At 45.2% G+C, this 13,234-nt stretch overlaps 1 protein-coding gene and 1 long non-coding RNA gene across 4 annotated transcripts in view; one reads left to right on the top strand and one right to left on the bottom strand.

Moving 5' to 3' along the window:
* The window catches only part of QSER1 (glutamine and serine rich 1), a 41,260-nt gene extending 35,251 nt beyond the window's left edge, over positions 1-6,009 (bottom strand). Inside the window, exon 1 of one of the 2 annotated variants that reach the window (XM_021527604.4) lies at positions 5,873-6,009. In XM_021527604.4, the coding sequence (XP_021383279.3) occupies positions 5,873-5,988 (116 nt within the window). In that variant the 5' untranslated portion in view covers positions 5,989-6,009. Of the gene's footprint in view, positions 1-5,138; positions 5,508-5,872 lie in introns of those variants that run through there. The other variant, XM_021527605.4, reaches the window with a different exon arrangement.
* A 34-nt stretch (positions 6,010-6,043) lies between these two features.
* Positions 6,044-12,263, top strand: LOC110469131 (uncharacterized). 2 transcript variants are annotated; one of them, XR_002465209.3, is made up of 3 exons: positions 6,044-6,361; positions 7,489-7,624; positions 8,263-12,263. It is a non-coding gene; the product is annotated as an uncharacterized LOC110469131 (long non-coding RNA). The 2 variants fall into 2 exon arrangements; XR_014955291.1 differs by having other exon boundaries at positions 7,489-12,263.
* The last annotated feature ends 971 nt before the right edge of the window (positions 12,264-13,234 follow it).

Raw genomic sequence — 13,234 nt, 5'->3', positions numbered from 1 at the left:
AGCAGAAGTAAACCCAAAACCTATGAAATCTGCCCAGTGAGACAAGTAAATCTAGTGCTTAATAACCATGCACTCTGTCCTCTCTGAAAGCATTTCTCTTTGCTTAAAAATTCAAAGAATTTTCTTTTCTCTGCCACTTGCATGGTACAGCAAGAAATGCTGTGCTGTAAAGGCTCAACTCTGCATGCTGCTCAAAGTAATTTTTGTCATAGTTAAAGCTGTTAAGGAAAGTCTGAAGTGAGACTATTACAGCCTTTTGACTGTTTTTTGTTTTGGTTTGTCTTTTCTTTGTTTGTTTAATCTATGGAACAGGCACTCACCATGCAAAGTAAACTCTTGACATGCAAATTCGTGAAAGCTTTGACAAAATACAATGAAGGTATCCATGCAAAATACATCCACTCTATAAGAGCCCTAGTATTGTTTAAAATTAATGTAGTTCAGGCATAGGTGCTTTTTTCCTGACAGGAATAAAGATTTTTCTAAAAACCTCCTTCCTATGACAGCATTACATCAGAATCAGCAGCAACTCCAAGAAAAAAAATAAAAGGTGGGCAAAAGTACAGAAGAAACAAGGTGGAAAGGTTGCTCTCTCTTGGTGGAAGGTAAACACAGCTATGATTAAAGTTAACAGGATGAAAGGCAAAATAAACACATGGGACTGAAACACTTTTTGCATAGTGTTGCATAGTGAACACTTTTTGCATAGTGAAACCCCCCTTTCTTGCAGAACAATGTATTCTGTACTCTGTGTTGAGGATGTTGGCTCCACGGGAAGGGGCTCAAGTCTGAAATATCATTGTAGGTGATCTCAAGACAGATCTGGCACCCAGCTAACACTTACCAAGTGCTCCTGGCAGGGAAGCAGGCAGCACAATCTGTGTGGGATGTTCATCTAAGACAGTGACATGGCAGACTGAGCCCATCTAAACCCTGTCCAGAACCACTGGGAAGAATGCCTGCCAAGGCCACACAGCTCACTCCTTACAGCTCTGTGCTCACTCCTTTCATCCTCTCAAGGGATTCACACAGCTCTCACTCCTTGCAGCTCTGCTCCCTGCTCATCCCCAGGTGCCACCTCTGGCTGACAGCACAGGTTCACCAGCTCAAGCCATTCACTGTTTTGGCCAGGAGAGTTTTCTCATGGATTAACAAATGAGACCAGCTCCCTGTGCAGTTGCACAAACACCAAACCAAGACGAGGGAAGAGGAAGGGAGCCCCTTTCAGCAACAGTGAGCCTGAGCAGCCTTCTCAGGTAACTGCACCCTCAGACTAATTTTCAGCTCATTCCTTCTGCAGATAGTTCTTTATCACCATTTCTCACTGCAGCAGAATGACACACACTGCTCACTGCTTGAGATCTTTCATGTAAAGCTGGCCTTAAATCTCACACAGGTAAGCAGCATCTAAATCCAAACAAGCCTGGCTGGCTCATTTTGAAACTTCAGCATAGATTTTGCAAGATGACCACACATCTACACCAGGAAAAGCTATAGGACACAGAGCAAGAACACATTCAGCCTCTGTTCAGTCAATCTTTGACCTCCCCACAGCTGTGGTTTCAGTGTGTGCTGAATGCAGGTGGAAAAGAAGAAAAAAGACAACAAAGAAAAAGCCAGCAAGTCCCTGTGAGGTACCTGTGCTATACCATGGACTACCTGTGTTTATTTTGCATGTATAAATGTTTCAGATATAAACTATGACAGAAAATTTGACAAAATTTTAAAAAGTGTATATATATCTATCTTTCGATATGTTTGCAAAAAATTACTTAGTCTTTCTGTGCCTTTTAATACAAAAATTCTAAGTATATTCTCAGATTATGAGCTTTCCTTTCAACATTTGAAATACTACGCCATAGGGAACTTTTTGTAGAATGTGTTTAACAATAAACATTGGTTTCACCTCTCAGAACAATTTCATTTGATGAAAGAAAATGTTCTCTGCTTTTCTAAAATACTCTGCACTTACAGAGTTCCTATAGCTATGCAAAAACCCATTAGAATTTAAAATTGAGCCTTAACTAAAACACAATTATCATACAGCTGTTACAATAAGCATTAGTTTGACAGCTATGCAAAAATGAGTTTAAAAACCCATCATAACCATTTATCATAAAAGTATAAGTTTCTCATTTATGTAACTTTGCAAATGAACAGTCACAGTAACTAACTCTATCTTAGATTAGCTGTTATAGGCCACACTAACAAAATGTAAGTGCTATCTGTTGCAAAGAACCATTTAGAGCTAAACTACATAAAACCCCATATGCTTGGGTAGGACAGAGATGGATACAGACTACCAGGCATAAAGGAACATCAGAGACCATGGCAATCACCATAAAATTTAAATCAACAGCAAAATAATTGTGACTGACTCTTAATCACATGTAGCAGATTTGAGTTTTAGAGCTGTGGTAAAAACAGAACAAGACCAGTGAGATCTTTCCACTAGTAAAAATCCTTTTCTAAAGGAGTACCCCCAAGCCACAGAAACTCATCCAGAAACCTCAACCATCATCACGTGTTTCCATGTCTCTTTCCAAGCAATTACAACAGTTTCTCACACTATTACACATCACCTGTTTTCTGAATACTCAATAATTCCTGAGCAAGCAGCAAGTAAGCATGACACACCTTATCTGCTATTCAACAGCTTTTGGCAAAAAGAGGGTTTAAGCACTAGGCAGGGTTTTCTGGCAGCCACAGTAAAAGGCCAAAAGTGGTAGTGCACTCCTAGAACCACCAGAAACTCTTTCAAGCTGCTGACAGGCTGTGTAAGGGGTCTGGGGGTCAGGGATATGGAGGACAGAAGCACCCCCTCAGCCCCTGCTATGGCTGCACTGTCCCAATGTGCTCCCCAGCAGGGATGGTCCCTGCTTAGTTAATGCAGTGATCCCAGTGATGTCCATCAGCTCCCATCCCCATTCACCATCTCCTATTCCATGGGAACAGTTATGTCACAGCAGGCCCAGTAGAAATGTCCTTGTAACACTTCACCACACATTTCCTTTTAGTTGATAAGAATAGTGCCACTGCACAGACAAAACAGTGCCTGCAAGAAATAAGAAGCAGGATAAAAACCAGATGGCTGAAGTGAAGCGCAGGAAGACAGGAGCAATGCTTCTAGGGAGGAGAAATCATTTTGATGAGCTGAGACTGTGAACATGGCTCTCCACACAAAGGGAACATAACCTGCCACGACACAGCCTGCAACAGCATAACTATGAAATTTGAATGAAATATCATCATCTGTATCACCTAAAGGCTGAATTCTTTTCAAGCAAGTCCTAGGTGAACATGACACATATTTTTTAATTTAACATCAGGCTAATGCAGCTTCAGCTGTTAAGATGACTGCCTGTCAACCACAATCAGTAACACCACTTTGAAAAATGTGATGTGATCTGCAACAAAGTCGAGGGCATGGACAGCATATTCCTTTACAGTACATCTATACCTTCAAAAATCCCGTCCAGGCTGGTGCAAACCTTGACAGTGACAGGAATGACTCTTCCATCCCAAGTTCTCAGCAACTCCATCCATACAAAGACAAGTGAATCAGCAGTAAAGGGAACCACAAGCACCTAAAGCCCAGACTCTACTTATCACTGTGTGCAGCATGGTTCAAACTTTTAAATCTAGCCAAAGTCAGGGTATCTTGAATCTTATTAAAATGTCATGAACGCAAAGAAGCCAGTTCAGGAAAATTTCAAGCACAAAATATGATTCATAGTATTTTCCTTGTTCTTGGTACAGTTTAAAGAAAAAAAGTTTCAGTGTTTCAGCCAATACATTTTAAATGCATCATTTTTCACCATGTATAGAACCTGGAGATGAAACTTCAAAGAACATAAAGTTTTCTCCACATTGTTTCCTGAAGCATAGTATAAACATTGCCATATCATACAGGGATGCAGTAATACTAATTTGATTGGTATAGCCAGCAGGCAGTGATCTAATGAGCTTCTGCATGGTACTTGTCTTGGGATTTTTCTCCCTGCCATTTTTTCTAAAGAATTCCCAAAACTTACATTTAAGACTGCATTAATACAGCAGCTATTAAAAAAAATGCAAGATGTGTTGTAAAAGCAGGGGATTATTTTAAATATTAAAAAAAAAAATCATCAAGCAGTTGTGTTTCTTGTAAAATCCAAGAGAGATCCACTTCTGCTTCTGCACTACCTGCTCTAAAACGACCTGGGACAAACCTCCCTCATGGAATATCTGGCATGACCCTCAAGAGATGATGAGAACTGGCAAAAGCAACACAGAAAGGACAGGTCACTGACTTCCACTGAAATCGACACAGCAACATGACCAAGAACACCTCAGTGATTAGGAAGAAAAACTGGAAAGAATTATATGGAGACCTTACTTTACCAAGCAGGAAACTTCTCAGAGAAACTGGCTAAAGAGCTTCACAGGGCAAGGGTTTGGCCAAAAAGCTACCTGTCCTTGCAATTCTTTGTGAAGCAGGGAACTGTGTGTACAGCCTCACATCCCAGGCAGGTCCTGTGATCTTCCCACTTCTCACTGCCTTAATTGCATCTCAAATGCAACGTGCACTATTCAGGAAGGGAAATTGACAATAACTTGGAGGAAATCTGAAAGAAATCTGTGAGAATAACTAAAGTAGCAAGAAAGAAAGAAAAAAATCTCTGGCAATAAACTTAATAAGATTATGTTCTTTTTATTAAGAAAAATAAGTAAAGCAAGAAATTAATTAAAATGCATAAGAATTCATTCTCAACATATAATGGTATTTTCAGTGTTGATAAGGCTATAAACAAGACTCAGTGGCCAGAAACTAAAGGTAGCCCACTTCATAACAGAAATATAATATAAACCAGTCACTTGTATACTTTACTAAGAACTGTGCTGAATTTTGCCTCATCAGAAAATTTTAACTACACCTTTTACAGGCTAAGCTCTATTTTCAATCACAGATTGGGGAAAAAAAAATTTCTATGGCCTGCATTATGAAGAGGTCAGACTCGATGATTGCAACAGTCCTTCTGACTTGATAATCTATTAATCTTATCAGACACGTCTGACCACTTTCAGAACCAAGTGCAAAGTCATCTATTAGCGCACCTATTTTGACGGGGTATTTTTAGCCCGAGATTCTCTTTTACCTCTAAACGTCGTCGAGATGGGAACTGTAGATAAATCAAACAAGAGACATAAAAGGCAAGCGATAACTAAAATCTCATCGCCTAGAGAATACTCGTTTTAGCTGGCAGGGTTACACAATCAAAAAGCAACCCGAAGCCAGTAAGATATCTCGTATTTTCCCCGCACTTCCCGGAACTTTGCAGAACTCTCTCCGTGGGACGGAATCGCTCCAGACAAGTTTTGGCTGAGAGGAGGCTCCGCACGCCCCGGAGCAGCGCTTTAGAGGAAAGAGGTTCGCCAGGCTCAGCGGAGCGCACAACGGCGGAGCAATGGAAGGGCGCGGGGGATGCCGGCGCGGCGCGGCCGCCTCCGCCGGCCCGGTGCCCCGGCGGGCAGCATTGTTCGGCCGGGCAGCGCCGGTGCCCGCGGCCCCGCGTCCCTCCGGCAGCCGGGCAGGGACGCGTGAACTCTTGAACCCGCGCCGCAGCCCGACGCGAGCCCGCGGGGCGGAGAGACCGCCCGCCCCGCCGCGGGCCGCCGGGACGGCGGGGAGCCCGCGCCGCCGCCCCCCGCCCGCCGGGACGCGGCCTCCCCCGCCCCGCCCGGCCCGGCCCGGCCTCCCCGGGGCCGCCGGGCCCCGCTCGCCCCCCGCCCTGCCCTGCCCGCCGCCGGGGCCCCCTCGGCCGCCCTCGGCCAGGCCCCGGTGCGGCCCCCGGCCTTTCCTGCCGCTGCCCCCTCGGCGGACCCTCCTCACCTGGGCTTGAGGCTGCCGGCGCCGCGCTCGTAGGCCCAGGAGGCGGCGGGCGGCGCGGTGCCCGGGGCCAGGGGCTCGGCGAAGCCGGGGGTCGCGGGGTAGTTCCTGTCCATCATCGGGGCCGCGGGGGCTCCGCGGGGGCCCTGCGCTTTTGAGGGCGGCGGGGAACGAGCGGCGCGGGGGGGGAGCGGCGCCTCATCCGGGGCGGGCAGCGCCGCGGCCCCGTGCGGCCCCCTGCGCTCCGCTCCCGCTCAGCGGCGGGCGGCGGGCGGAGCTGCGGGCGGCGGCGGGGGCTGCGCGGCCGCCGGACCCATGTCGGGCTGCGCGTTCCCAGGATGCTCCTCCCCCGCCAGCGCACTGGGGCTCACGGGCTCCGTGTCCGGGGGCAGGGAGGCCGCGGCGGAGGGGCCGCGGGGCCGCCGCCAGCAGCGCCGGCGGGCGGAGCGGGAGCAGCAGCAGGAGGAGGAGGAGGAAGAGGAGAAGGAGGAGGTCTGTGAATCGCGGACGGGCGGCCGCGGCCCGAGGGGGAAGCGCGGCGGCGGGAGCGGAGCGTGGCGGGGGGCGGTAGCCGCCACCGGGGCGGGGTGGGGGGGCTGAAGGCGGGGACGGGCGGGGTGGCGGTGTCGGCTGTGGGGGAGGCCGGTTCCTCGGTGAAGTGAAGCGCTGGCGCTTTGTTGGAGGAACCGGGGCGGGGCCATGTTGTTCCCGCGGAGGGGAAGCGCCGCCAGCCGCGGGCTCCGGGGCGGCCGCCGCCGCCAAGATGGAGCCCGGCAGCCGCCCCATTGTGGAGCGCTTGGCGGGGCGGCGCGCCCGCCCTGTCACCGTCAGCCGGCGCTGACGCCGCGCCCGGCCGCCTGCCCCCGCGGCGGGGCTCGCCCAGCCTCCGCCCGCCACCGCCTCGGCTGTGTGGCTGTGTGGCTGAGCTTTCCCCGAGACCCCGGCATTCCCCACCAGGAAGTCACCGCAGGCCTGGGGCCGAACGGAGTAGTATAGTGGGATCTCTAGACAAGCTTCGGGTTGGAAGGGACCTTAAAGGTCATCCAGTCCGGTCCCCCCTGCCATGGGCAGGGGCACCTTCCACTAGATCAGGTTGCTCAAGGCCCCATCCAAGCTGGCTTTGCACGCTTCCAGGGACGGAGCAGCCACAATTTCTCTGGGCAGTGTGGTCCCGTGCCTCACCCTCTTCGCCGTAAAAAAATCTCATCTTAATATCTGATCTAAACCTACTTCCAGTGTAAAGCCGTTGCCTCTTGTCCTATCACATGCCCTTGTAAAAAGTCTCTTTCCAGCTTTCTTGTATGCGCCAAGTCAGCTAGGAAGAGAACAGAGAGAATATCTATTTATTCTTTCTTTATTTTTATTCTGTCTTAATTTAAATGGTAAAACTTCAGAGAGGTTCTAGAGACCTACTTCAGCTAGGACTGGCTAAAGCAGTTTATTTTTATTTAGAGGAGCTTAAGCCACCTGGTTTGTAGACAGCAAATTCCTGTATCTTTTGCTGAATGCTTGTTAAAACAAAGAATAAGGGAAATGGGCACCATCTGCACAGAGCAGGACAGCAGCAAAGGGGACATGAGTGTCGATGAGTCAACTGTGGTGTCTTGCTTTCCCCGCAGACTGAAGACAGGCAGGCCGCTGAGATGAGCAGGAGGAATGTGCCTCAGAGGTAAAGATGAGGAATATGCTCTTGAAAAGAGGGTGACTGCACCTGAAGGCACTGCTCAGAAGAGGAAGGTGTATGCTAATGACCGAGTAAGTCTTTTGAAGATTCAGTTTGTAGCACTCCAGGCAATACTGAACCACAGACTGAAATGAATTCTGTAGTGAAATGCATTTAGAAACTTGGCTACAGCCAATCAGATTAGATGTTAAAAAAAAGTTGCAAAAAAACCTCAACATTGGAATGAAAAGACAGAGTGATCAGTATTCAATGGGAAAGCAGAAAGGTATGAGACTTCAGGAGGAAAAGCTGAAGTTCTGCTTTTCTCATGCCTAAATTCAAGAAGCAGCAGGAAGAAATGCAGCCGTGGAGGGAAAGAAAGGTAAGTGTGAAAGTCATCAGCACTGAGGAGAGGAGCAAAGTCACCCAGAGGCCAGGGCAGAGGGTGGAGGGAGAATCAGCAGCTCACCAAAGCCAGAAACCAGCAGAGTGAGTTTTCCTTGTGTTTGCATAAGCTAGCACCTGTGTTGCTTGCAGCTGGAGAAGCCGTGTGGGGGGTGGGAGACCTCCTTCCCCTGGGAAACAGGAGTGTTGCTGTTTTACATATGAACGAGGCCTGATGACAGAAAATTACTCCAGTCGTATGCTAATAGTGCAGCGTTTGCGGCTGATACTATTGAAAGTGACATTTCCGGTGGGGAAGGACCCGCAGTTTTTTATTTCCCTGCAGGATCTCCACTAATCTCCGTTATATTATCACACTTAGAGCACACTGCTTCCCTCAAGTGGGCCTGAGAGGAGGGTGATACATGGACCTGATATGAAATGCCTTTTCCATCTAGTTGTGCAGTGTTTGGTTTTCTAGAGTGAACATGTTGCTGTGGAGTTTCTTGTCCCAAATTTGGAATGATGTGTTAATAAATTATAAAACTGCTAGTGTCTTGTTTGTTTTTTTTTCCTCAAGTAATGTCAACACGAACTATAAAGAGTTACCATTATGTTGTTTATTTCCATTACAAAACTGCTTTAAAGAGAATGTGGGGGTGGGTACATGGCTGTAAAATCATGTTACACGAGAAATCACAAACAAGAACCCGTCCAGATTTGCAGGCAAGGAAACATAGACAGTGCATTTATACCACTAAATGAACCACAGACACAGTGTTTCTCTGAACATTGCTGGAGTAGATCCTTTTTTCTGGCAATCAAATAGTGAAGTTGAGTGAAACAGAAATTGTGACAGCTGTTGTTAAGTTTAATTTCCTTTACATGGTTTTAATAGAGGTGGAGTAGACTGGAAGCTTAATCACTGATGCCCATAACCATCAGATAAAGTCAGTTTATCCAGTGATTTGCTTTTCCTGTGTATGAGAGAAATCTTGTCCTGAGATCAGCTAGTGAGACTTCTGCAGCTTTCTCATTAAACTGGCCCCTACTGCTCCTTGCTGTCCTCTGTCTAGGAAAGCTTTCTCAAATTTTGTGCATTTTATCTTTTTGTAACCAAATTGTATTTTGTAACACTTTTCTCTCTAAGACAACAAAAGAGTATGTTGAGAGTAAGTGCTTTTATAGTATCCTGGTACCCAGGATACTTATAAGCAGCTTTTCTGAAAGATCTGTTCAGGGATAGAAAAATTCCTTTGATAGATCATGTTAATTCGATTTTTTTTTTTTTTTTACTGTTTAGATTAAAGTGTACATATTAAAATGTATATTTAGCAGCCATGTTAGATGTGTTTATGATTCTGAAACTTGGATTCTTGTCTTAATAAGGAATGGTTTTATTTCAAATGCAGCTGTTACTTGCTGTTTAGGAACTAAGCTTTGGTGGGCTAGAATGCCTTCTGAACTGTAGTGCATAACTTAGTGTCTGTAGACAGTAGTGATATCATATGTGCTTCTCTCTGAAGTCAAGAATTTAATATAATAAAAATATCTTGCTGAAACATAAGCTAATACAATTTTTCTCTCTATTTAAGACCAAAATCTTAAGTTGAAGCACTGTAACACAATCTGTGCAGCATACCAGCCTGGAGCAGTACTGATTTTTTTTTTTTTTTTGTTTCTCATTTCATTCCCTAAACCAAGAGTCTCCACTTGGAAAAAATAAATCCTTTATAGAGGAATATCATTTGAAAGCTAGGAGACAGATATAAGTAATTAACATTTTAATGGGAATCATCTGCTTGAGGTCTGAGGAATGATCTGCAGTGCTGCAGCACGTGCTGCTGCCCCCAGATATGGTGTGGCAGCAGGGCTGGGCTGCCTCAGCTGCTTGCTGACACCCAAAGGAGGAGGAGGCCTGACTGTCCCTCCTTCCCTGCTTCACTCTCTCACTTCTAGTGATGAGCTCTGGCCACAGGCTGAGTAATGAAGTCACTCCCCTGGCTTCCCTTTTTCACTTTTACCTTTTTCTGCCAGAGGTGATTTTTCCTAATTTTGCTGAGCTGAGTCAGCTTGCCTTTGTGTGAAATGAGAGCTGGCTCAGGGGGAGCAGCAGTAGTGCACAGCAGGGAGGAGATGACAGAGAAGTTTTACTTCTGATGGCGAGATGTTGTCTTGGCTAATGGTATATTCCATAGGGAACTCTCTAGGATCTAGGAGTGCACTCTGCAGACAGTGGTGAGCTCCCCTGCCTGTGTGACACTTCAATCAGAATCAAGCCAGCTCTGTTGCAGAACCGTGTTAGCTAATATACATTGCCCCTTAGGGAAGATTTCCTGTTTCTCTTTAAATCCTCATTCGCTGTTACACAATGCTGAATGGCAGTATTGCTTTTTGAGGTCTGGTTACATGTTTAGAGTGAACGTATACCAAATGAAATGCAGGATCAAGCTAAGGGGTAATTAGCAGTTTTCTGTGATTTTATAATAATTAAAGCAATATAGCAATCACAGATCCAGGGCCAAAATCATGCTCCAGTTCATGATTGGCAACAATGTATTTATTTGTAACTGATACATTTATTTATTTATTAGCTTCTTTGTTGCACAGTGTGCTAGACTATGTTACCAGGAAAATGTAGGCCAGTGTTTGAGTTGAGTGTGATTGGGTTTTATATTGTATATGATAGAATCATAGAATGGCCTGTGTTGGAAGGGACCTTGGAGATCATCCAGTTCCATCTCCCTTGTCATGGGCAGGGACTCCTTCCACTAGACCAGGTTGCTCAGAGCTCCATCTAACCTGGCTTTAAACACTTCCAGGGGTGGGGCAGTCTGTGCCAGTACCTCACCACTCACACAGCAAAGAATTTCCCCTTAAATCTAATACAAAGCTACTCTTTTCCAGTGTAGAGCCTTTCCTCTTGTCCTGTCACTATGTGCCCATGTAAAAGTGCCTTTCCACCACTCTTGCAGGCTCCTTTCAGGCACTGGAAGGCCACAGGTGACCCCAAAGCCTTTTCCTCTCAAAAAGATTGTATTTCAGCACATAATAGTACTTTATTTTAGAGCTATCACAGTATCATAAATAGTTTGCTAACATACACAAACATCTTAGTGCTTAGCTTTCAGTGGATAACCATGTGTCAACAAAAGCTCTAGAAATAAGTTTAACGAATAGCCTTGTGCTGACAGAATGAATCTTCACAATTGTTTGCAAACGGTGTTTTGAAGACTTGAGGACATTCTTTTTCAAAAACTAACATTTCAAAGATAAAACAGTCAAATAACTTGAATGTGCCTAGTCGGATGAAGTTTGAAGAAGTTCAGGCTGAAGCTGAATTGGGTCTGATGTATCAACACATTGTGAAAAGTGCACAAAATAAGATTTCTGCAGCACATGTTTCCATTGAGCACTGTTGGACAGCTACACATCCTGGATGCAGCACCTTTGTGCAGGCTGTGCCTGCTGCCAGCCTGTGGTATCCTGCATGAGCAGGAATGAGTGAGTAGATCAGATAGGCAGTAATAACATGAGTCTTGGTTAGGCTTGTTATTAATCACTGACTGTTTTGTTTGTTGTTGTAATTGTGATTCTGACCAAAGCAGAAAATTGCAGGTGCTTTAACAGATTAGATTTTGCATTTAATTTGGCACGTGGCCTCTTTAAACATAAAGCTAGGCATTAAGATAAGTGTGAATAGGGAAGGAGTGCTGCCTTTCAAAGAGCATGCTCTGTCTTGGAACCTCACAGCAAGTTCTGTCCTTTGAATTTCTTCATGTACATTGCTCTGTGCATTTATTTAAAAATTTGAGTGTATGTACAAACAAATGAAACAAAATCTTCAGAATTCATTTTATTGAACTAAAGCTGATCTATGGAAGCTTGACTTCTGGCATGACAGATTATGATGGAGCTGGTAGGAAGTTCACTGCAGCAATGAGGAGAAAGTCTTGTTTCCTTGGAGTTCCCAATCCTCCTCCTGGTCATGTGCTTCCACCCTTTCCAAGGTGCCACCACTGCACTTGTGTTGCCTCAACTCAGCCACTCCTGAGAAAGCTGTCTATGTTTTCACTGGGTGATTTATGAAGGGATCTAGTAAGGACCAGAACTCATACAAGTTAAGTGGGAGAAATGTGCAATGACATGAAGGGAAAAAAACCCTAAATAAAACCTTTGATCTTGAACACACTCGTATTTTTAATAGGGAGTATTTTGTTTTAACTCTTACTAGAAGATATTTTCCTTTGTATGACATCAGTGCTGGGTGTTTAATGTGAAATATTGGATGTTTATGTATTCAGTACTTGCTGATCTTCAGAGAAATTAAACTGAAGCTTGATCTGAGCAATCAGAGGTGTTTCTTGTTTCTTAAATGAAGTAGGCACTGCTTCAGAAATTAAAATGGGTCCATCTCAAAACTTATGTTTAACTGCTCCAGTTTCTAGACTGAAATATTTTTCCAGACGCAGTCTGTCTGTTCCCTTTAAAGTGGGAGCTCCTGGAGGCTCCCAGAATCTAGGCAGCAAGATGCCTGCATCTGATGGCCCCTACTGCTTCAGTGTTTCAGTAGTCTAGGTACTATGGAAAAGAGCACTTAGGGTGAAAATGTTACCAAACATACCAAGGAAGAAAGTGTTACCAACTCCATTTAAAAGAAATGAAAAGGCTTGTCAGAGTTTTTTTCATTTTTTAATCATAGGCTAAATTAGCATTTTCTCTTTTGCCATGATTAATTTATATAAATGGAGTGAAAGAAGGAATTGTCCCAAGACACTTAATGAGAATGAAGCATCTATCCCATCAGCTGTATTTCAAATATCAGTTCAGCTGACTGGTTAAAAAGCTTCATTAGATGTTCAAATATAGGAGTAGATTTGGGCAGTCTGTGGGGAGCTCAGCTCCTCTTGTATGGTTGGAAGAAATAGCACAGCTCTGACTGTTTTTATTCCAGAGGGTAAATCAAGAGTGGCTTAATTTAGTGAAATTCACTGTGCTCCATATTTGCTCTAACAGCCCTCCTGCCTCTCTGAGGAAGTCCACACACACTGTATCATGTGTGCCTCCTCTTCAGAGTGAAATTGCCGTTACCAAATGAGGAATTCCTGCTTCCTGCCTTGCTTCTGCATGCCTGTTCTGCTCCTCACTGAGGGGACCTTACTTCAGTACCCCTAGGAAAGTGGTATTTTTTGTGTTAAATCTGCTCACTAAAGGCCTGACAAAAGTCAAGGAAGATGGAAGGGCTAACAGCTGCTTAAGTGAGATTTTGTCTTGAAGGGTTCATCTTCAGTGTCTGCACTTCATAAACCTCAGATGCT

The sequence above is a fragment of the Lonchura striata genome, chromosome 5 (genome assembly GCF_050655825.1).
Source record: "Lonchura striata isolate lonStrDom1 chromosome 5, ASM5065582v1, whole genome shotgun sequence".
Lineage (NCBI taxonomy): Eukaryota > Metazoa > Chordata > Aves > Passeriformes > Estrildidae > Lonchura > Lonchura striata.
Note: the sequence above shows the minus strand (reverse complement) of the source record. Positions and strands in the feature narration are given on the sequence as shown.